At 38.0% G+C, this 24,986-nt stretch overlaps 1 protein-coding gene across 2 annotated transcripts in view; it reads right to left on the bottom strand.

Annotated features, from left to right (window-relative positions):
- Positions 1 to 24,986, bottom strand: part of ESYT3 (extended synaptotagmin 3) — a 48,081-nt gene that overhangs the window by 2,711 nt on the left and 20,384 nt on the right. The window contains exons 5-20 of one of the 2 annotated variants that reach the window (XR_015746558.1): positions 24,765 to 24,831; positions 24,563 to 24,652; positions 21,984 to 22,039; positions 19,898 to 20,018; positions 18,876 to 19,049; positions 17,676 to 17,758; positions 14,500 to 14,548; positions 12,859 to 12,948; positions 12,482 to 12,544; positions 11,543 to 11,611; positions 10,675 to 10,740; positions 7,661 to 7,747; positions 6,089 to 6,238; positions 3,299 to 3,780; positions 1,785 to 1,883; positions 313 to 382 (exon numbers count right to left, since the gene is read on the bottom strand). Coding sequence is in view for 1 of the 2 variants with exons in the window: in XM_026665415.2 (XP_026521200.2) it covers positions 313 to 444; positions 1,785 to 1,883; positions 3,299 to 3,780; positions 6,089 to 6,238; positions 7,661 to 7,747; positions 10,675 to 10,740; positions 11,543 to 11,611; positions 12,482 to 12,544; positions 12,859 to 12,948; positions 14,500 to 14,548; positions 17,676 to 17,758; positions 18,876 to 19,049; positions 19,898 to 20,018; positions 21,984 to 22,039; positions 24,563 to 24,652; positions 24,765 to 24,831 (1,878 nt within the window). In the remaining variant the exon portion in view is untranslated. Of the gene's footprint in view, positions 1 to 312; positions 445 to 1,784; positions 1,884 to 3,298; positions 3,781 to 6,088; positions 6,239 to 7,660; positions 7,748 to 10,674; positions 10,741 to 11,542; positions 11,612 to 12,481; positions 12,545 to 12,858; positions 12,949 to 14,499; positions 14,549 to 17,675; positions 17,759 to 18,875; positions 19,050 to 19,897; positions 20,019 to 21,983; positions 22,040 to 24,562; positions 24,653 to 24,764; positions 24,832 to 24,986 lie in introns of both variants that reach the window. The other variant, XM_026665415.2, reaches the window with a different exon arrangement.

Here is a 24,986-nt window from a genome sequence, read left to right as displayed (position 1 = left end):
TTACTGCACAATCTCTAGTTAGTGATCTTTCTTTCTCAAGTGGAAAGGCAATAGGTCACTCCAAATCTTTTTTGCATCCAAGAAACATGAGTGACATTAAAATCCTCAGATTGCTTCATGTTGTACCCAGGACTGGATATTTTGAAAATAGCACCAGAGAAAAGCTGTGACCCTAACAATAAAGTAAAACTTAAACTGAGTTGTAATTACACCACCTAATGAATATTGCATGTTTTTCATGAGGATTACAGGGATATCAGGTGCAACATCTAGGCCTCAGCAGGAAGCAATGTTAATGCAGCATTTACTTACTTCTCATCGTACCGAGGATTCAGTGTTCTTTTCTTCACAGTAGTTTTTCTTCGGGTTATCCATCTTTTGTCTGGGAGCAAGTAGATGCGAACATATGGATATGCTCCATGCCGAGAGCATGGCACTAAATTTCTTATGGGGAGAAAATGGTAGCATGTTTACAATCAACAGACTAAGAAAAACTTCTGAAGAAAAGATTCAGTCAGGTTAATATCTTTTTTCTTGAATCTGAACAACCGCAGCAGCAACAACAAAAACCTAGAGGCAATTCTTAGGATAGAATTACTACTAAGATTGAGCTGGATTGAAGTGAAATATATAAAAGGTCCAGCACTTGCAGTTCTCTGAACGATCAGGAACCCAATTTGGAAGAATTCTTCACTAGGTATATGTATGTAACAGTGGTGGGTTTCAAAACTTTTTCCTACCAGTTTGGTGTGAGGGTGCGCTTTGTGCATGTGCAGCGTTTGCAACTCATCTGCTATGAGCCCTGTGGGTAAAACAGCTGATGCGCAGCAATCAGCTGTGCCGTGCAAAGTAGCTGAGGTTGAAAAGCAGAAAATAAAGGTTATGGAGCCGGGGCCAGTGGGAGGGCACAGCAGCGGAGCGAACACTCACAGATGATCATCAGAGATATCGGTTTGGCTGAACCAGGCCGAACCAGTAGAATACCATCACTGGTATGCAATTACATGATGAAGACACCTGCAAGCTTCAACTGGACCAGAATGCAGTTATGCCCACATGATATCTCTGCTTTGTGAGCTATGTTGGTTGACATTTGCTTTTAGGTCCAATCTAAGGTACTGCTTGTTACTTATAAAGCCCTATAGGGCATGGGGCTGGTCACATGAAGGACCATTTGTATCCCATAATATTTGCCCAGACAATTTGATCTTGCAGGATGGGTGCATCCCAGCATCTTTCAATTATGCTATGCCTGAAAGTGCACCTTCTCTGTCACTGTACAGAGAACCTCTGGACTGAGGTTCTCACAGGATCTAAATGCCCCACTTGTTGGTGTTTCAAAGGGCCTGGAAGACTTGGCTCTTCGCTCAAGCCTTTGATGGGGATGACTGAAGCCTCCTTTTAACCCAGGTTACTTTCTTTGCTTTATATCTGCTTTATTTTTCTGCCATCTTTACCAATTTCATTGATGCTGTTTTTCATGTTTTGTTTTTCATGTTCTAAATTATTTTTAAATGGCCTAGAATTGTTGGGAATTGAGCACCGTATAAATTTAAATAACAACAATATGTTCAGCCAACAATAGTTGCAGACGCTGATTGAATCCTGCAATCTAGAAAATTTGGAGGAGGAAACTGCTATGCACATATTCATTCCATTAAGCAAAGATTAAAGTAAAATAATTTCCATTACACCCAGGGTATGATAAAAGTAATCCAAATATTAAAAAGAATAGTATTTCTCTCAGAACATAAACAGAGATAGATTACTAAACATTACTGTACCTGCATGAGTTGACCAACACAATGAGGGATTGCCTTAAGAAAGCATACCGAACAGTGATATGAATCTCTCCCATAGACCTTCCATCAGAAAGTGTCCCACTGCAAGATAATTGGCTTAATTAAAGGAAGTTTGTCACTGAAGCAGCCAGCGACTTCCTGCTTGCTTCAAAGCCAAACTTCAAGTCTAATCCCATAAAAGAAAACAACTTTTTTGTTGTTTGATATTATAAACAGGAAAAAATAAAACCATCAGAAAGAGAAAAGAAAGAATGCTTGTGCATTTTATTGTACACAAACCAAACTGTCTTTAAATCATTCCCCAAAGAAAGCATTCTGTATTTCAACTAAGATATATATCTCTTGATAGTCATGGCAGTTCATTTTTCTCTCTGGTGGGTTTCAATATATTCCAAAATCAAATTAATACTGGTATTAAAAGAAAAATTGTTAGTCACAGAAGTATATATATTTCTGGGATTAGGAAAAGCAGTTGACCTGGATATTTCAACAGGCCTTTGAAAGAGAAGATGATTTGAAAGGGATTTGTGCTTTGTTAACAATATATGGGTCATGATTCCTCAGCATAGGAATATTTAACTACGCATATTGCTGGTCATTTTTAGTTTTGCTCTTTTAATCTTATTTATGATTTGATTGTAAGCCACTAAGTTGAAGACTGAAATGGTATCTATGCCTAGTAAAATAAAGTAATAAGTAAAATTCTAACCATGGAATATTAAGAGCACTTATGCAGAAAAATATAGGATGCATATAACTATGATACCAGTCCTGAAGAATCTATTGTATTTCTGTAGCCTAATGCACTCCACATTTGATGAACTACTTACTTCCATCATCCCCAACCGGCATGGGCATTGTTGGATTGTAATGATAGAAATTATAGCCCAACTGTTCTAGAGGAACTATTTTCTTATAGTTCTATATTAATTATTCTGTCTATATTCTCTTATACTGAATCATAATTTGAATTATAAAATAATCTTTATCCAGATGCCTTCCTGAAATAAGCAATCTGATTCTTGAAGCCCTTCTTCCAATGCACTATTACATTTCCCTAATTCTCAGGTGGGGAATACCTGAAAATTATAATAAAAGACTTATTTCCCAGAGAACACAAGCAAAACACCAGCTCCTTCCATGTATATATAAGTCCCACTCACTATATATCGTAACTTCACCCATTGCAGCTCTTTCCCCACAAAAACCATAATGTATGGCCTCTATCAACAAAAGGTTGTCCAGTTGTACTCTAGCCAAAACCCAGATATTAAGAAATGCAAGCCCTTCCATGTGAGACTTTGAGTTGACCTAATTAGGAACCTCATTTTTTTCTATAATGCACATCTACAATTTAACCACAAACATGGAGTTCACCCTACCTATTTTCAATACTATAAATGATTAAGGAAAGAGTGAAGTAAGTACTTGGGCTAGGTAGGTCAGTTTTGTATTACCAAATACAATTGTGAAATAAAATACCCAGACTGACTTACTTATTGAGGTTCAGATTGCTGCAAGTTATATCCATGATTGAAGAGGCTTCCGTGCCTAGAGAGGCAAGGCTGGGGGCAACCTGGAGTCTCTGCAGAGCTGGCAATGTTGGGGGCACTCGAGTGGTCTCTGGAAGTGTCAAGAACTTGGGGTTCAATCCACCTGTAACTCCTTGCTCATTGATTCCAGCAACTGCTTCTATGACAATGGGCTCTGACAATTTCTCATTTCCATTAGGTTTAGCATTACTGTCCACGTTGTCATTTTTGCATTCAGGAACATCAGATTCTTTGTTCCCTTGGACTGCCTTGGGCAGTTCTACTGGTGGCGGTGGTGGTGGTGGTGGTGGAGGAGGAGGAGGTGGTGGTGGCAGCTGTGCCTTGTTTTGGTCCTCATTCTGTTCCGGGGCTGAAGCAGGAACTGGTTTGAAGGCATTAGCCCCATTATTGGTGTTTTCTGAATCAGGTACCTCTATGTGCAGGGCCTAAGGCAGACAAAGGAAGCTAGGCACGATCATATTGTTCATTTAAACAAACCAGACACAATTAGAACCCCTTCAAAACTGCTACCAAATTGTTAATGCTGAGTGTGAGAAAATGCAAGAATTACTAAATATATAGGAAGCAATTGTGTCAATTATAAATAACATGTAGTTTGTGACTTGGCCTAATGAATATATTGCATTATGGACCTCATTCATTCATTCACTTATTCAGTATTGTCACCCATCTGAAATGCATGACTTTGGGTGGCTAACAATTAAAAACAAAATTAAAAACAATAAGCTAAAGTATAAACAACATAAAATAGCAACGGGACACCCAAACATAACAAATATCCACTGTTTAAACCAGCCCAGAAAACCAAGGACCAAGATTTTTCAGCCTGAAAAAACTGCACATCCTTGTCTAAAGGCAGAATTTTGTCTAATCACATCCTGGTCAATTTAGCTAAGAAGTGGAAGGCCTTTAGCTGCTGATTCTGGAAAAGTGGAGGTATCACCTCTCCAGTGAACACAATGACTGAAAAATCACAGGATTCCTATGTCCAACATGCAACTCTAAAATATACTGTAGCATATGTTGTGTTTACAGCTTAACATTCTTGTCATTCACTCTCACTGCTGCACTTGTACAAAGGCTACAGTTGTCTACATAGCACACCATTACTGTTTAATCTTATATACTATTTACATAGCTTTTCATTGGTTTTTTAAATTATTTTAGTGGAATATCTATGCTTACAGTAAATAAGTCTTCAGGCAGATATTTGCTTGCAAAGGATGTCATACTTAATTATTTCATCAGATATTTTTACAGAGAATTTTGCCTTGATTCAGTATTGATACAAGGAACTCTTCTACTTCGGTAGAAACTGTTGTTGCCAGAATCCTTCCCATTTATGAATTTTATTAGCAACAACAGGAATTGTTTTATTAAGAATGAAAGCAAGATAAATGTAAACTGTTGTATAATTTGTAGCATACAAATAAACCCAGAAACAATTTGAACCCAGGTGTGTATGTGTTGTTGGCTTCAAACCAATTTCCACTTAATTGCTCACTTGGGAAATTATGCAAATCATATGTTGGAAATGTTATGTATCACATATCCACCTAAGATTATTCTTTTGAAAATCCATGAGATTTCTGTTCCTAAACTACCTAGCTGTTTTTTTCAAAATCCAAAATCCATCTTTTGGAAAAGAAAAATTTCCATTTTAAAATATAGCAATGTGGGAGTATATATGTAGTCAAGAGAAGAAATTCATTTTTTTAAATTAATCATTCACCTGGTTTAAAAAAAACTGTTTCCCACAAACATCTTAGAAGCTCTGCAGCCAACTATTCTGCTTTATCACTAAGATGGCCCTAATGATCATCTTTATGGGCTCTGGATGTCAGTAGATTTAGGGTGCCCTTTTAGGGTTATAATTTCAGACATGCAGTAATTTAGTCTTTAAAATATTAATGGGGTGAGGATGTAGGAAGCTCAAGTGTTCCTTTAATTTTTTCTACTTCTCAAACCAGTCCATTTATTTATAGAATTAATATGTATTTATTAGCAATAGAAAGGAATGACATCCTTGGAAGGAATGCAAACACCAATAAACGTTCAAACCTTGCACTTTATAAGAAAATAGAGCTCTCTAGGTCATGCAGTAGTTTAGCCTACCTTGCTCATGGTAAACCCTAACATATAAATCAAAGTCCCCAACGTACATTTAGTGTACAAACATTCTTGCATGTAGGAATTCATGCAGCAATTGCATCAATCTCTAATTAAGCCAAGGTTCAGAAAAAATCTGCTTTCAATAAAAATTACTATAGATTTATTCAGAATTACTGCTTGCTTGTAAAACTAATATCAGTTACTGAAATAACTTCAGATGGAAAGTGTTCTATTGGACCCAGGGAAGTACTACCAACCGCTAACATGTGATCCTAGTTGTGAACAAATACTCCACCTATATAGTGTTACATTTATATAAAGAGGCAAGATCAAGAGATACCTTTGAAGCATTAAAATTCATAATCCATTTGGCATGGATAATACATGGATATATGACGTAACTTTGGTTTCATTATATTCTCCAAGACTCATTATACTTAGGAGAAATATCTAGTCAAATTATTAGTATATTAAATCAGATGATAAGGCCACCACCATCTCTTATTTCATAAGAAAAAATATTAATTTCATGGACACACAGAAAAATTTCCCACAAGAACAGGAAGAATTACAATAGGGTGAGGAGCGGGAGAAAAGCAAATAGAAGAAAGCTAAGCTTACTCTCAGCACAATTTTCAGCTTAATAGAACTGTCCACACCAGAATGATCCAGTTGAAAATTTTGTTCAAGTGTCATCTCAGGGTTCTTTAATAAGCGAGCAAGAGAAATCACCAAAGTCCCAAGGGCATTCTCCTTCTCTTTATCTTTGATCTAGAACAAGGAAAACGGAGGCAGTATAAATGAGCAAGACAAGTGACTCTTGGCAGTGATTTAAACCTTCCCTTTTCAGATTATGTACACTGCCATTATGCGAACCAGCAGCAATTTCTTCATTTCGCAGGGGAGCACTGAGACAAGATATATTGAAAGGAAATTCACCAATTAATGGGACCATTTAAACCTCTTTATGGGAAATGACTACATTAACTTTCATAATGGATGAAGAAAAGCTAATGGTTGTGGTAGGAATGCTCTAATAATAAGGGTAGAATCAATTATATCTGAGCTGCTAGAAACCTATCAAAGAATTCAAAGCTAACTTAACAGCTCATTCGGTCAATATAAGGCACTGGAAGAAAAGCTTCAAAAACAAGACTAATTAATATTCCCCAAATAAGACAGGGGTGGGCCATAGTGCAACGTGGTACTTTATATGCTGCAAATCAAGGCTGCAACTTACATTTTCACAAAAGTAATTCCAATTCTGTATTTGATAATACATAGAAGTGTGGGCTATTTGTAAAATTGACTGATGTTTTCATAGGTGAGCCAGATTTGCAATAGGTCCTGTAGAGTAGGGGTCCCTATCTGGTACCGGTCCATGGCCTGTTAGAAACTGGGTTGTGCAAGCAGCGGGCAAGCAAATGAAGCTTCATGTGTACATGTGTGGGATCTAGGTTGTGAGTGAAACTATCTCCTTCCCAGTCCGTGGAAAAATTGTTTCCCACAAAACCTGTCCCTGGTACCAGGAAGGTTGGGACTGCTGCTGCAGAATATGGTGTGGGTGTCTCTGTCTTAGTGGCTGGAAATGTACTCATTAAAAACATTTCCAAACATCATAAATGCATATTTTTCAAAAACAAGACAAAAAAAAACCAATAAGAGGAGACAAAATGGACAAATGAATGTGCATAAGTGCACCAACGTGCCTACCGTCCCTGTCCTATTGTTTCTTTTTATTCGTATCCATTTCATCAATTCATAACCATGCTTATACTTATACCTGTTATCTAATACTTGCTTGACAAATAAAATAAATAAATAAAAATGTCCATATTTTGGAATATCCTGTCAAATCAGTCATAGGGTTACTAAGGTATATCTTTTAATACTTCACTACAAATGATTAATCAGTAAACGTTTTTTCTACTGGGCACTGATCCCCATAGATTAAATAAATACATAACCAGTCAACCAATCAATCCATTGGAAGCAGTTCTTTTGAGATTCACTGGTGCTGCCAGACACACTAAGCAATATTTTGAATTTTGGTCAGATACAGGAAAAAAAAATCCACCCTAAAGCCCAGCAGTCTCCTTCTCTCTTGCTATAACTGCAAGTGATGGACATGAGTGTAATATTTATAAATCCCAGTTCTCCAATATTATTAGGGAGAGAAGAAAACAAACTTACCTCCAAATGAAGAGACTGAGATGGAGCACCATGAAGAAAGAAAGTGAAGGCCTGCCTCCATGCAGGATCTTTAGTGAAATTACAAGTCTGTGGAAAAAGAAACCAGAATTGACATTTGGACCTTACATCAAAGAGGTTTAGACTGCAATCCAGTTCATAAAGGCATACATCTAATTAGAAATGGATTAGAATTGCTCCATTCTGCATTCAAATCAGCTCAGTTTCCCTGGCTTCAATGGGACCTGGTTCAAAGTGTACAGAGATGTTCTCTAGCAGGATGGAACATTTGGTTTCCAAGGTTTACTGAACTACAATTCTATGAGTCTTTGCTAGCACGGCCTATATGGAGGAATGCTGGGAATTGCAGTTCAACAAGATCTGGAAGGCCACCATTTGTATTACCGAAAGGAGACATGATTCAAGGTTTATGTATCAATCACCCTGACTGCCAGTTCATTTTCTTTCACCAGAGCTTTTCAAATAATTGTTTTCTATCTAGCACCGTGATGGCGAACCTATGGTACGCATGCCAGAAGTGGCACACAGAACCATTTCTGCTGGCATGTGAGAAGTCGCCTGGAACAGACCCACTGCGCATGTACGCGCACCCCCCCACCCAGTTGATTGTCAGGTATTTGCCGCGCATGCATGGGGGGCAGGGCGTGCACAGGGGGATCATGCACGCATGCGCAGGTGACGGGGGGGTCATGCATGCATTGTATTATGGGTGCAGGCACGTACATGTGCACACTTTGGGCACACACATGCATATACATGACGAGAAAAAGGTTAGCCATCACTAATCCAGCAGTTCTGCAATAGAATACAGGAAGTGTTTGACTTACAACAGTTTGTTTAGTGACCATTTGAAGTTACAACGGCACTGAAAAAAACTACTTATGACTTATGACCACTTACGATCGTTGCAGCATCTTCATGGTCACGTGATCAAAGTTCTGACTCATATTTTTGACAGTTGCAATGTCCCAGAGATGATGTGATCCTCTTTAATGACCTTCTGACAACCAAAGTCAACGGGGAGGCCAGATTTACCTCACAACTGTGTTTATTAACTTAACAACTGCTGTGATTCACCTAATAATTGTGGCATGAAAGATAATAAAATGGGGCAAAACTCACATAATAATGTTTTGCTTAGTTTCGTTTAGTCAATTGTGGTTGTGAGTTGAGGACTACCTGTATTATATATATATTCATACTGAAATCTGACAATTGAGTAGTCCTTCTGCAATGGACGCTCTGAGCAAGGTGACTTACTTTGACCCTGAGGGAACAGGAAGAATTTAGCTCCTCATGCAGAGGTTTTAAATGAACCATTAACAAGGCCACAGTTGATCCTGAGACCAGATCAATTAATCCTAAATTTAAAGTGGAGTAATAGGGTGTCTCCTTTCCATCCCTTTAGGAATGATAATTCGCTACATCAAAAGCTCTTTCCAAAGAACAGCTCAGGTTTTGACAGACTGGTTATAATCTACTCCCAGCATACAATCAAGACAGCATTTTCAATCACCTTGTTCCTGCATAGGGGCACAGATCCGTCTACCATCTCAACATAATGTCTCCTGGGGAAAATCAAGGACCTCAGTAAGGAGGGATTCATTAGTGCTTGGATGTACCAGCAGCTCTCAAAATGGAGCTCAAGGAAAGCATTCTCAGTCATCCAGGTCATAAATTGTCTCAAAGGGTGCTTTTTTTTTCAAATGGAAAGTGGACTGTTTTTCATTGAGGAAGAACAAGACAATGGCATTTTGCTTCTCATCCAAGAAGCTTCATCGGTCCTGGCAGGATGGTGGGGCCAATTGAAGGATTAGTTCTGACAGGATGGGAGGTTCCTATTTTTATCAATATTTCTTTGCAGTCATCAGGTCATTAGTACTCTTCCTCAAGTGGCTTCAAGAGCTCTCAGGGAGAATGCTAACGACCAGATGACTGCAAAGAAATATGATCTTTCCAACAAACCCCCCTCCACACCCTGTCAGAACTAATCCTTCCATCACCCCCACCATCCTACCAAGAACTGATAAAGCTTCTTGGACGAGAAGCAAAAAGGTCTTTTTCTTCCTCAAAGAAAAAAAAACAGTCCAGTTGCTGTTTGAAAAAAAGCACCATTGAGACAAGTGTACCACATCTCTTTATAGATGAATACCACGCTTGTGGGAAAGGTGATCAAATATTTGCCGAGTAAGATCCAGTAGTATTGATACAGCGCAGTGGCATTATATTCAGGTTCTTTACAGCTCATATATTCGGTATTTGATTCAACAAATACCAAGTTCCTCCCTCTTCTCTTTATTACTTTTCACATCAGTAAAAATATTTGGGCTTTAAATAGGACCTTTGAGGCTGTGTGGCTGCATTTGCATCCTCTGAGCACTTTTGAAGGGTCTTTTTCAAAACTTCTCAGCAGATGTAAATGCAGTCAAGCAGCCTCAGGCATTCAATTGTCTGGTAATCTGTGTTCAAAGGAGAAACCTCTCAAGATGTCACCTTGCTCCACCATTTGGAAAACATTGAGCTTAAAAAAAAACCATAGCAAGTGTACTCCTTTAATCCATGCTAGCAGTATGTTTCTCAGGGCTTCATTCAATCTCTTCTTGCAAAATTACTTGCAACAGAGCAGAAGGGTTACTTTATTTATTTATGAAGTATCTTTCTTGCTTTTCATGATTAAAAAATGATCCCAACATGGAGATATTGGTTAAAACAATACTCTATCTTCAGCATGTGAGGACTAGATACTACTATACTCCATAATGGGCCAAACAGTGATACGCATCAAGGGTTGTTTTCTGTTGCCCTGAACTTTGGAAATCTCCATCCTGCAGTATTCCTCAGTTTTGGTCATGCTACTTAGACTATTGGGCTGTTCGGGTTCCCCAACCTTTCTTTTATCTTAAAAAAGTGTTTTGGATATTTTTGAAACAATTTTTCAGAATTTAGTTACCTCAAACTCTATTTTACCTTATGAAAAAGAAGTTGATGTCTATTACCTTGCTTTTGTGAGTTTTGTTGCCCACTGTGAGCAGGACAAAGGAAGAAGGTTCTCTTTCTATCTTCTGTCGTGTTTTACAATTTTGAAATAAAAGACTGTATTAATAACAGGATAACATTCACAAGAGAACTAAAAGAGAGAAATAACATTTACTCAATTGTTTTAAAAAGATTGGAAGAAGGGTTAGAAGCCTAAACATGAGTCAGAATTTAGTATTTACGTGTTATTCAGCATTTATTCTTGGCAACCCCATATATATGTTGGATTTGTTTGCTGCCTTGAGTTATTTATAAAAGTAATGGAGGCAGGAATGCAAGTAAGTAAATAAAGATTGCCTAATCTTTGTTTCAACATTGTTTCTACATGCTCTGTGCTTTACTACATTTATTTCAAATATGTAGTATGAAATGGAAAGGCTGGGCCAATCTCCAGTCTATTTATGGTGCAACTGAGGTCAACTTGCCCCTTTTGACCATCTAGCTCAAGGTCAAAGCAGGAAGGCAAGCAGATTGACAGCTCTACCCAATTTAACTGGGTTGAGAATTAGCCTCCACTTAACCAATGATGGCAGGAAAGTAGGTCATCTGTTCAGATGGATGCTCCTAACCTGGCCTAGCTAGTTGCTGAGATTAGATTTTTCAGCCAGTGTGTTGGCTGGTCTCAGAACTGGAATCTTTGCCTGATACTGTACCAAACAGTATATCCATTATAACTCTTGTATTCCCACTTTGCACAATTCTTGGCATTGAGTGTGACTTTGGTCATTTTTGCACTTTGTAGCCTTTTTTTAAAAAAAAAAATTCTAGTATTTATCAAATCCTTAATGTATTTAGTTCATTACCAACTCAGAAATCAGAGAAATTTACCTTGAGATATCTGTCTTTTCTGTATTTCTTTGTTCCATGTTCACCGTTGGAATATTCCAATTGATTTTTCTACATTAGGAAAGGATTTTGAATGAAAAAGAAGTTTCAGAAAATTAAATGACATGACAGTGGCGGACTGTTTCCCCCAGAAGGATTTTTGTAGGACTATTTTCTATCTGATCTGTTTTACGTGGGTTGATTGGCTTTGCATTTTTATGGTCCTGTTCTAGTGTCTGTTGCTTTTAGTTTATTTTCACCTTTTTCAACTTAATATGTTTTCAAAATTAGTAAATCAATTGAAGGACAATCCAAGACAGGCTAATACTAATCAGGAATGAAAAGCGTACTGATGTTGCCAGAAATGAGAATCTTAGAAGACAGCTAGAAAAAACTAGCATGGATAAGCATCTAGTAGGGAAAAAGTCTTTCTACCAATGAAAGAAAGCTAAACTTCTGGATTATTGAAAATAGCAAGTAGTTGATGCCAATAACTTGGGAGATCCAAGACGTGTGACTTTCTTGAAGTTGCTGAAATACAACTAATAGCAGTCCCAGGTAGCATGGTCATTTTATACAGGGAGTGATAAACATCTGGGGGAACCACTGAAAAACATATAAATCTTAGAAATCATATAATCAGTTCACTTCATAATATTTTGCAGTCTTTTTCATCTCCCTTGACTTGCTAATCAGATACTGTTAATTGTCTGCTTTGTTTTTTTAAACTTTGTTTCCAACTTCCAACAACATATAGGCATATATGTCATGCATTATATCCAATTTTGGCTAGGCAAGGTATCAAATCTATGTCAGTTATATAGATGTGCTTTGTCACTGCAAACCACATCTTGTACAAATAGCAAGCATACTAAACATGTAAACATTTAAGCTTGCGTTGCCAGAGAATATGTGGAAATGTTATTTATTTGGTTTACTTACAGGAAGGTTTAAAGCACTGTCCAAATACACGATAAGCATTCCAGTGGAAAGACCATTCTTACCCTAAAAACAAATAATTCCACAAAAAATTAATATATAAATGCGAACACTACAAATATTTCAAGGCCCTCCTCCATCCCCTAATAACCAGAGGATACTACAAACATTACCCAATGGTGTGATATTACCCCAACTCCATAGAGATGCATGCAATCCTTGCCCAATCAATGCAACTGTATTTGCTCTAGTGATGCTTTAAATACAGCTCTCAGAAGAAATTACACAAGATGGCAGACACACTGGGCTATTTCTTTGTTCTGAATTCTTTCAGTTGTTTTGCAGCATATATTTCTTCTCAAGTCCCACAAAGCACTCACCTCACTAAGTTTCTCTTGATTGGTGACCAGAGAAAACCACTCGAGCTTTAAGTGGACATGCCCACTTGTTATCTTGCTCAAGGGAAACCACTTCACAAAAAGAAAGAAATCACATCAGTGCCAGAAATACGCATTAATTGCATCTTTAAGTTGATCTATATTCAAGGAGAAATTGAGGAACTCGTTTATCTTGATGTTTTATCTGCTTTGAGATGATACATCTTAAAGCCAGTTTCTTTTTAACTATTTGTTCCCTCAAAAAGGAAAAGCCATGACTGCTGAGGCACAATCAGCACTAATTTGAAAAATAGATGGAATTTAATTTACAATAAATGACAGTAGCCAAATAGATTATTTTCATGCTGCAAAAGGAAAAGATGGTCCTCCACCCTTTTTAGAAACTTTTGCTCAAGTTTGAGTCCTGCCAATGTTTTAGACACATCAATATAACTGGCAACTATATGAAAGGGGCTTGTTTCAACGTCCCCTCCCCCGCAACACAATGTTTTCTCAGTTTGCAGCTCACCCCAAAAACCTGCAATGCTGTTTAATTTACCCTGAAAACCAAGTCAGCTGCCATTAAGAATTGGGGATCTTAAAGGAAATGGGCAAGAAGGGGCTGAAACACATTCCTTAGGTTCTAGGAAACAAGATGGGATATAGAAAGGCTTCTCCTGATTCAATGGGACATAAGAGGGAAGAGCAATAAAGTACAATCAGGCCTATAAGATTCTGTTACAAATAATCCTTGATTTACTCCCATAATTGAGGCTGGAATTATGGTTGTAAGCTGTGCCGGTTATTAAGCAGATCAACACATGACTCTGCCCAATTTTATGTCCTTTTCTGTGGTAGTGTTTAGTAAATATGGCAGGTTGTAAAGCAAACACTTTAGTTGTAAAGCAAATGCTGCAGTTGTAAAGCACCATGGTCATTAAGCAAACTTGTCTGTAATGTTCATTTTTGCTGGAAGCCAGAACTTCAAATGGTTGCTAAGCAACCAGTTGTAAGTCAAGTACTACCTGTATTGTATGTATCCTGTCTCAATAAAGAATAGTTCTAGAATTCCTATGGAGTCTGTGTTCTGATCTGATCTACTCCAAAGAGCTGACAGGTTCAACCTATCTGGGCCCTTTCCATGTTCTACTCAAAAGCAAATTGCTTCTCCGTTTAAATACTCTCAAAATGTTAAGTGTCCAATTGATCCATTTAGTCTCTCAAGAAGCAAAATAAGATCAGTAATCATTGTACTACATGTGTACTCATTTACTTGATGGTGCAATGATTCTTGCACCATTTGATCTGTATACTTGTACACATATATATGGTACTTGTGGTGCCACAAACTTCAGTATAATGCAATTTCCCTTGAAAACCAATGCTGCCACAAAACTAATAATCTGTGGAGATATTATAAGACTCTGCAAAAAAAAAATCTCTCCTATTTCACAGCCTATACAAACATTTTTAATTTCTCATAACAGCAATGAGAACTCACATGCCTCAAAAAAAAAAAAACAGTCCTACTTAGCATTAACATTTGGTAAAACCCTATGTTTTTATAGCTGATAAGCCACTCATAAAATATGGCACACCTTTTAAAAACTACCGTGACACATGTTAAGCCAAAATCAAACTTACCTCGTCAACAATTTTGTCTTTCATCACATCTACAAGGTTTATAACCAAGCTGTGAAAAAATAAAAGAAATCACACAAAGGAAATCCCTTGGGATAGCCGTATTTGTTTTCATAATGAATAGCTATTATATGCTGCTATGGAGACTTATAGCGCCTTATACTGAACTGTGATTTTTTTTTTAATTATAGTGCCTCCCGGAGTTTCATGAAATACTCTGGCTTCCAATCTGTGAACAAATTTCAAAAGAAATTTGTAGATTCTAATAACTTAATGCTCTCAAGGAAATTATTTGACCCTGAGCCTAGTTCAACAGTAAAGGTTATAAAAAAATAAGCTCTCTGTATACAAATAATAACCAACATTGTTCCTCTTCAATTGATGCAATATGCCTAGGCCAGAAAAACATGGAGTTCTCTGAGACTAGAGTGGTTTCTTCACTTACAAAACCTAGTAATGCTATATACTGTATTTTTTGCACTATAAGACGCTCCATACTATAAGACACACATTAGCTTTAGAGCAGTGGTGGGATTAATTTTTTTTACTACCGGTTCTGTGGGCGTGGCTTGGTGGGCGTGGCAGGGGAAGGATACTGTAAAATCTCCAGTCAGAGGTGGTATTTGCTGGTTCTCCAAACTACTCAAAATTTCTGCTACCGATTCCCCAGAACTGGTCAGAACCTGCTGAATACCACCTCTGTTTTAGAGGAGGAAAAAAAATCTGCCTCTGCCTCCCAGCATCTATCTGGTATTCATCTGGCTAGCATCCTTGCAGCAAACAGCAAACAGCCTGGTCAGCTTCAGCACGTTATCACAGCCCCAGCACATGGCTTGTCAGGGCTCTGCTCCATTGCGTCCACCATCGGTCAAATGAGCTGAGCTGCTGCCAACGGGGAACACTGGAACCTTTGCTGCCAAGCAGCTGATTGGTGATTGGGAATATCACCGATCAACTGTTTTAAGCAGTGGGGATTGCTGCCGCTGTCTATCACCACCTATCGTCGCCTATTTGCCCCTGCCGTTTGCTGCCGCCCATTGGTTGCCACCGATCACCACTACTCATTCACTGCCAATTGATGGCGTTGAACAGGCAGCAGTGATTGGTGGTGGTAACTGGCAGCGGCAAACGGGCAGCAGCAATAGAGGTGATAGGTGGCGATAGGTGGCGATAGGTGGCGGCAATCCCCACAGCCTAGAAGAGGTGATCGGCGGTATTCCAGGTATGCCACTGCTGCATCAACCTCCTCCCCCCCACCACCTCTATAAGATGCACAGACATTTCCACCCAGTTTTTTTTTGGGGGGGGGGAAGTGCATCTTATAGTGTGAAAAATACGGGTATGTTTATTTGATATTCTATATTAGAAGTCTTTAAAACCATAGACCAGTCCATGAATAATTCAAACTGAGCGAGGTTCTGGTTCGTTGGGATTTATATTTAATAAGAGAAGAGATTCTTCCATTGTAATGGAAAGAACCACTACAAAATCTATGACTCTAGGAGAAGAAGAGGCACAGCCTAGTGGTGGAATTAAGAAACAAAGCAATCCTGATTCATTACATTCCCACAAGCAATCCAAGCCCAGACTCCCCTTTAATTCTGTTAACTCTTATGTAGCACCAATTTAGTGCTGACTGTTAGTTGACTTGATTTTTGTGTATAGGTATAGACCAGTGGTGGTATTCGACTGGTTCGGCCCGGTTCTAGAGAGCCGGTAGGAGCAATGAGCAGCGAAGACTGAACCAGTTGTCTCCGCCACTCTGCTGTTGGGCCCATCTGCCCACTGGGTTCCCATACTCACTTTTATCTGCTAAATTTGAAGCGCAGCTGCTTTGCGCGGCACAGGAGAATGCTGCACGGCAGCTTCTGAAGCGACCGGGATTGTGCAGGCTTGCAGGAGGCGAGTTAGAATGCCTCTGTGCCTGCGCAAATGTCTCTGCGCCTGCGCAAAGTGCGCATTTGGCGCATGCGTGCACACAAAGCACACACACCAAGCCACGCCCACCGAACCGGTGGCAAAAATATTTGAATCCCACCGCTGGTACAGACCATAAATCATCTTAACTGGAACTTAGTATGTGGTCCCTATTCTTCATGTCTGGCAATGACTGGCTTAGTTAAAATCAGCTATGTGCATGCAGGTTATGATGATAGACAGGCATGTGCCGTATTTACTAATAAAACAATCTGGGGTGACAAACACCCAGAACCAACGGATATTTTAGTGACTTTTTTCTAGAGCAGAATGTTACATGAAAAAGTACTGTTTAGGCTCAACTTCAATATGCAATATGTACATTAAAAAATAAAATGTATAATTCTTCTTGCGATTGTACAACACATATTGGAGGAATAGATCCTTTTTATATCAAAAGTTGTGCTTTTTCTTAAAGGTCAGCAAATCAAAAGATGAGCTGGAACTAATTCATCCCCAACATTATACTTCTTTATGATGACTTTTTTTGAAGCAGGATCATTCAGACATGCAATACTCTACCTCAGGGGTGGGATTCTACCAGTTCGCACCTATTTGCTAGAACCGGTTGTTAACATTCTAAGCAGTTCGGAGAACCAGTTGTTAGAAGAAATGACTGGCCTAATCCTGTAAGGAAGGCAGGAAGGAAACATTCTGGTGTTGCTTACAGAAACTGCCTCTCCGTTAACCCTTATTATATTCTTGGCAGGACTAGACTTCCTGTCTCAGGAACTTCTCTGGAGTTTTTTCCCCCTCCTTTGCTGGTACTTTGCTTGTGTGGAGTGAGCATTCAAAGTTACAATGGCACTGAAAAAAGTGACTTATGACCATTTTTCACACTTACAACTGTTGCAGCATCCCCACAGTCATGAGAGGCCAGACGAGGAGATGCATGCCTCAATGTGAGTGATATTGAGTTGGCCACACCCTGCCAATAACATGACCACCAAGCCATGTCCACCCGGTCACAAGACCACCAAGCCATGCCCACCACCTAAGCCGCGCCCACAGAACTGGTTGTTAAAAATTTTGAATCCCACCCCTGCTCTACCTGCATTCAGTTATACAAAAATCAGAAATGTTCGCTGCTTCTGAATGCACAGAAATGACCATACCAGTTTCATTGGGTCTAAGTTGCCACATGGTAGAAAAAGACACAGTATAACATTGCACACATAAAAAAGGAAATCTGTATTCCTGACCTGCCCAAAAAATCATCTTTATCTGGATCTTCATCATAAAGATCAACTTCTAGATCTTGGCCGGGTACCTCATGAACAACAAACTGAAATGAATGAAAGAAAAATTAAGTAATAAAAGAGAGCAGCTAGGAGTTATTTTTTTAAAAATGCTACTACGTAAGGTAAAAAGTCTTTCAGTTCTTCTGGGTAGGACATTAAATTAAAAGTCTTCCACCTAAAATGGTGGAAGAATAAAATTTATCTTCATGTTCTTTATAATCAATTAAATTGAGGTGAGGTGTAATAAGGAGCAATGTTTCTTTTCGAAACAGAATTCAATTCATTATAAGAAAAAATATTAAAGGAACCACTAATGCATAAACAGACTTCTTGGTGAAACAACAGCAACAAAGAACTCTTTCAAATATTCTTTAATTTATTATACTGGTTTAATTGAAACGCTTTTTTCAAGAGAGCTTCATGAAAAAGCCTTTCAAATAGCCTTTCTCTCACTCTCTTTAAAATACAACAGGACAAAGTGGACAATATTTAGAATGTTTTTTTTCCTTTTGTAAATTAGTTTTCCATTATTCCGGTAAACTGTTTGGTCCTGTAAAATAGTTTGCAATTAATCCATGTCTGTTGCTGGCAACAAGACATATATTTTAATGACTTTTAGATGCTTAGGACTACAACGCCCTTAGACATGAAACAAAATAGCTGACATTCAGGGATTCTGGGAGTTGCAGTCAGAATAACTAAAAAAAATTTGGTTGCCTATTCCTGTTGAAATACTGTTTCCTCAATCACTTGATTAGATTTCTTAGTCAAACTATTTACAGAAACAAAAAGTCTTCTTTTAGAACACATTTAGTTTCAAAAGTACATTAAGATAGTTTGTACTCCTATATTCACTTACCGGGGGAAAAAAAACCCTTCCCCTATATTCTGCGGGGCTTAATTTGGAGAATGCATATATAGAATTGTTGCTAATATATGCAAAACTCCAGACACAACCACCCAGCTGTTTCAGCATTAGGACCTGATCTAGTGTAATGTGACTCAACTTCCATAATAATTTGGTTTTTTACTTCTCCTTTTCTCCCTTGCACTCTCTGAGATATGTACCATCTCAAATCTGCTACATAAGATTTAGGAGGTGGGATATATTGCAAATAATCCCCAAAACTTTGTTTCTAAATAGGCAAGGAGAAGTATCACCTCAAACGTTTCATTCCAGATCGGATTCAGGTCTCTTTGTATTGTTTTGCTCCGGAGTTGTACCAGGCCAACACGAAGGAGAGCATAAGGGTCTGATTTGCCCCTAATTGCTCCAAGGAAGTTGTCTTTTTGGACAAGATTTTCGGCTTCCAAAAGATGCACTCTTAGGACTCCCTTGAAAAAATACAATTGTTAAATATTACATGGAATCTTTATCCCAGAGGATTTCTCTGGCATATACTATTATCAACATAACATTAAGGAAAATGGGGGATGTCTCTAACCACAACCCACAGAAGCTTAAATTAAATGAGTTAAACTCAAATGAGATTTGCCAGTAGAACATTTAAATTTATTAGAAGAATCTATGTTGTTATTTTGCATTTAGCTTTTATTATGAGCCTTTCATCAATCTCTGATCTTTCTTTGTGCCTCTTATGGATAAAGAGAGAAGCCAATTAGTTTGCTTTTGATGATTCTCTGGTGAAATGGATTGGGGGGAATGGGACAGGACACACACACAAGCCCCCCTTTTACAATCTTTTGTAAATTTAAATCATCTATCAAAATAAATCTGCACTAGCTATAACTCTACTACGTATTTACGGAGCTTCATTTATTCTGAACTGATTTCCACCAGGCCATTGTCTGCTCAAAAATTCTCCTCAAATCAGGATGGTGTTTTTTTTTAAATCAAAAGGAAGTTTTTTCAAACTTTTTAAGGTTTTGTGATATTCTGGATAAAGAAAGAGATTGAAAAGAGATGAATAGGCAAACACCAACTATTAGATAAGGCAAATAGATAAAACTTTGCTTTACAATTTTCTCCCCACTGTGGTGATTCAAATACAAGCATAGGGCATGTTTGCAATCTCTCCTTCAAATGTCACTACACTGCAGGTGTGTAGAAGAATGAACAAGTTAGAGAAAGCCTCATCCTTTAGAAGAGTCCTTTTTCGTATATTTTGACCGAGGCGCCTCACTAACAAGTCTTCAAAGCGCAACTCTGACCCCAGACTTACACGTGGAATAGGAAACCGCAACTGAGCCACATTCATGTTCTTTTTCAATGGGACTGTGAGTCTATTTGGCAACACCAATCGGGCAGCAATGAGATCTTGAATTAGCGAGTCTGACAATAAACTGAAATAATAAAAGAGACATTGAATTCAAAACAAACCGGAAGAGTCATATGTGTGTCACGCTGCTCTATTGAGTTTGTGATTCTTGTATTATTTGTGGACTCCATCTTAGCGGACTGCCAAAGTCTGTCACCTGTCAAGAGATTTGGGATGCAGGGCAGTGGGGAGTAGAAGGGGTACATGCTCAAGTTTATTTTCAGTCTGAGAGTTTAGGATGCTTTGTTACAAACAGGTAAGTCATTTAAGACAAAATATATTGACTACTGAAGAAAACATAGAAAACCAGATTATTTACTGATGTGCAGATAAACCTGAGCTAGTTATGCCTCTTATATTACCCCTTCAAGTTACACTTGACTCTGGCAAGTGCCTGAACAGGTTCCTGCTGTTTTCTTGGCAAGATTTTCAGAAGTAGCTTGTACTAGTTTTGTTCCTAGAAGACAGAGGACCAATCAGCCAGCTGGCTTTGTGCTAAAGGTGGGACTAGAACTCAATCTTCTGGATTCTAAGCTGGTGCTTTAACCACTATACAAGTGTTTCTCAACCTTGGCAACTTGAAGAGGTGTGGATTTCAAATCCCAGATGTTATATTGCCAGCTGACTTTCTGCATACCAAATCTATATCCACTCTCATCTCATGTTAAGTTCTTTTATTTCAACAGCTTTTACTTTCCTTATCAGTAAGTGTAAAACAAAACTCCTAACCCCAACAAATCCACAGGTAACTCTTCTTGTGGGGTAAGAACAATATTTGCCCTTCATTTAAATAACCAAACCAAAATCAATACAAAGAAACATAAACACTCAAAGACATCTTTATTGGCAGGCAGCCCAAAAACAAATGTTGAGATTTTCAAAACCTCAACATAATCAAATAGTTAATTTTCCTATGGCGTGACCATTTCCTTTAGTTACTATTGACATTACTTTTGCGGTGACACAAGGTGTGGTAAATTAGCAAAGCAAGCCAAACTCCCAATAGAAACCAAGTAGTTCAAATGGTTCTGACATTTCTAACTAGAATTACAAAGAAATTAAGAATCTATAAGAATTTTACCAACAGGCTTGTTGTGTGGTCAGTTTTTATGCCTCTACTTGCTGGAATGTCTGTGAAGGACATAGGTTCTGTTTGATTGACCCTGTGCTTACCCACAATAAGCCATTCCTATCATATAACTCAGGGGTGGGATTCTACCGGTTCGCACCTATTCACTAGAACCGGTTGTTAACATTCTAAGCAGTTTGGAGAACTGGTTGTTAGAAGAAATTACTGGCCTAATCCTGTAAGGAAGGCAGGAAGGAAACATTCTGGTGTTGCTTACAGAAACTGCCTCTCCGTTAACCCTTATTACATTCTTGGCAGGACCAGACTTCCTGTCCCAGGAACTTCTCTGGAGTTTTTTTCCCCTCCTTTGCTGGTACTTTGCTTGTGTAGAGTGACCATTCAAAGTTACAATGGCACTGAAAAAAGTGACTTATAACCATTTTTCACACTTACAACTATTGCAGCATCTCCACAGTCATGAGAGGCCAGGCGAGGAGATGCGTGTCTCGATGTAAGTGATGTTGAGTTGGGCATGCCCAGCCAGTCACATTACCACCAAGCCACGGCCACCAACTAAGCCACATCCACAGAACTCGTTGTTTAAAAAATTGATATAACTGTCATATAACACCTCTTTTGTTTAATCTCCAATTTGAGATTTTATTTATTTGATATTATTGTTTATAAGTAATTCAAGGTTGTAAACGTTCTTAATACGCCTTTCTCCCCCTGACAACAACAACCCTATGAGGTGGGTTGGGCCGAGAATGACTGTCCAAAGTCATACAGCTGTTTTTTCATATCTAAGGCAGGACTAGAACTCACAATCTCCCTGTAACTAGGACGGCAAATAAACCACTAGACGAAATTGGGTCTTTAACATTTAGATCATTCCCAGCTCATTTGGAAGGAGGCACTTACCTAATGCCTGGAGCATCCAACAGGTTTGTTAGCCCCGCCCAACTGATTTCCAGGTGCTGTAATAAGAATTAAATCAACAGCAAAAGTGCAAGGTTAATAACTGAACATAGAGCTGATTTAAAACTAGTTTACATCAAATTAGATGCATGGTCCATTGAGATCCTATTGGAGATACCAGAAAACGAACCTGCAATCTTTTCTTGATGCATATAGCATACTATTGAAAAAGTCAAGAATATTGAGTACAATAAAATAATCATAATTATAACAATAAAATGATTCAAACAGTTGACAACAAATAATGAACTATCCTTCATTCATCTGATATACTTATGGTATTTTAATTCAGCATGAGTAGTGTGTGGCCATTCTGAAAGAGTTCAGATTGTCAACCAAACAAGCCTTGAGGAATTATGAGGTCATTTCTATTACCCATCCATTATAAAAGGCATTTTGGCTACTGCTACAAGTTCCATGAGCAAGAAGACTAACCACCTAGCAAGGCAGCCTCAGGGCAGGAAGGTACGTGAATGATTTGTGTTCAAAGGAGATAAATAAGCATCATCAAGGCCTTGATTCACTTCCTTCACTGGAGCCTGTCACACTGGATTCTTCTCATGCCATTGCAGTGAAGGGGTGAGACAATCGGCATATGTCAACGTTCTAAACTTAACACGTTTGTCAGATGTATATACTTGGCCAGAACTCACATAGCTAGTTTCAGGAATAACAGTGCACTCTGAGTGCTGAATTATCATAGCAATGCAGGGACCTTCTCTCCTGCTTCCTCTATGCGGTTGGAGATGACTACCAGGGGTTCAGAGACTTCTTCCATGAATGAATCATCCTGTACAATAAAACATCTCTTTCAATGCTTCAGCCTTCTGAATTTTAACTCTGATTTTTGTTTTTCCATGTAAGGAAAATATTTAATTTGTTTTTAACTCTGTTTTCGAAGTGCGTTTGATTCATGTGTTTATATGGTTTTATTATGGTGCTGAAACCACCCAAAGTCACTTAAATAAATTGGGTGGTGTAGAAATTGAATCAATAAATACAAATAAATAAACAAATACAGCATATAGATAAAAATGGTGTCTGAACATGCAAGACTGTGAAATTTTAGTGCAACAGGGCAGAGAGGAGTCTGGAGATTCTTAAGCCAAAGCAACCTTTTGAACCAATACTATTTTTTTCCCTAGGATTTAAAATAATTGAAAAGTTAGAGTGGCACTATATAAAAGCTGTGATCTTATGTATATTTGTGTGATAATAGAGTGTTTCAGATGATGCTTTCCTCTTATCATCCATTGCTTTAGGTACATAGGCTGTATGTTAATCAAAATAGACTACTGATAGATTTGCAGATTAGTTGGCTTTTGTGACCTCACCTAACACTGTTCAAGTACCTAAGACCAATTTTCTTTCCATACCACAGTATTAATTTACAATGGTATGGCAGTTTACTGTGACAGCGTACTGATCATTTGGGTGGGAGGGAGGGAAAGAGGGAGGAAGGGAGGAGAAAAGAAAGAAGGAAGGGACAAAAATTAATTTTTTTTTGCTACTGAACTTTGTTTAAGGTCCTTCAACCTTGAAGACATAGTCCAGGGACTTGGGGGAGGCGCTAACCATTAAGAGTAGAAGTTGTGTAACATGGAATGAAATACACTCATTAGATAAATTGGTCTACACTATTTTCACCAACATAGAGACAAAGAAAATCTCCTTTAATAAAAGCAAGAAAACTGGGGTAGAAGTTGCTTTCTCAATAGGTTAGGGATGGACTGAGGCAGCGGTAATGCAATGCAGCTCACCTGAAATGACTCATTTTCATCCTGAGGCAACCTGGCAGCACACATGTCCCTTTGGAAATGGTTTCAGATCTGTGAAACTCATGCTGAAGAAACATGTGGTTGGTTTAATGTTCATTTATTTAGATGGGTCTCGAAAGCCCATTTGGTGCTTGAAAGTTATCCTGAATAGAAATCTTTACTACTACTATTAAAAGTTGGGTTAATTACTTTTAACTAGTTTCATTTTACGGTTGCATAATAAGGGTTGCATAATATTCTAAATTGTGCCAATTTTATTCCTTAAGGTTTTCATGGTTTTATTTCTATCGATGAGCTATCATGGAGGGTACTTTCTTGAAAAGCTACAGTGAAATATTTGGAGTTAAATTCACTGAACTTATTGAATACTACTATACTTGAATAGTAAAATGTTGGCATATTTTAAACCCATCTTCCTGTTTGGTTTGGTATTCTTTGTTTAAAATGATGTCTGGGAAGAAGAAATAATCTTCCACATTTTAGAAGCACATTCTCAATTTTATTATAAAACACACTGACCAATGTGTACATCAGCAATCTTAATGTGGAAGGACACTATTTCTAAATTGGCAAAACATGAAGAGTGCTAAGTTGTTAATTTGACTTACAAATTAGAGGTCTTTTCATAAAATTTGTTAGTTGGAAAATGTGCTACCAGACTCCTGGTTAGTTTGCCACCACAGACTAACACAGCTGTCCTCCTCCTATTTCTATAATGGTGTATCTGTATTAGAATTGACTTACAGGTTTCTGAAGAAAAAACATGGTTACAGCTCCAAAAAAGGGTATATCTGTCAGAAGGGGCTCCAGAATTACTCGTAAAGTTCCGTACAACTGCAAAAATTAAAAAAATATTAAAAAATGAAGGAAATAATATTGTTTTTTTCCCAGGAAAGAAAATAAAGGAAATATCTAAAAATGCTTCATAAAGTTGTTCTGTACCTACCTGTAGCCCTTTCACTCCTACTTTAAGCTTGGAGATTTCCATGTGAATTTCACAATCCCCTATATAACTGAAAAAATATTACAATTAGCAGGATATTAATTAAAAAAACAAAGAACAAATTAAAAGACAAAACGTTCAGTCTTTTCTTATCATTTTAAAGGAATTTCTTATATTGTAATAGTATCAGATGAAGACAAAACTCTGATTAAAAAGATATTGTTT

The sequence above is a fragment of the Notechis scutatus genome, chromosome 1 (assembly GCF_049901735.1).
Source record: "Notechis scutatus isolate UNSWTSFEM ecotype Mainland chromosome 1, rNotScu1.2, whole genome shotgun sequence".
NCBI lineage: Eukaryota > Metazoa > Chordata > Lepidosauria > Squamata > Elapidae > Notechis > Notechis scutatus.
The sequence above is the reverse complement of the archived record's forward strand: the minus strand, read 5'-3'. Positions and strand labels throughout refer to the sequence as shown.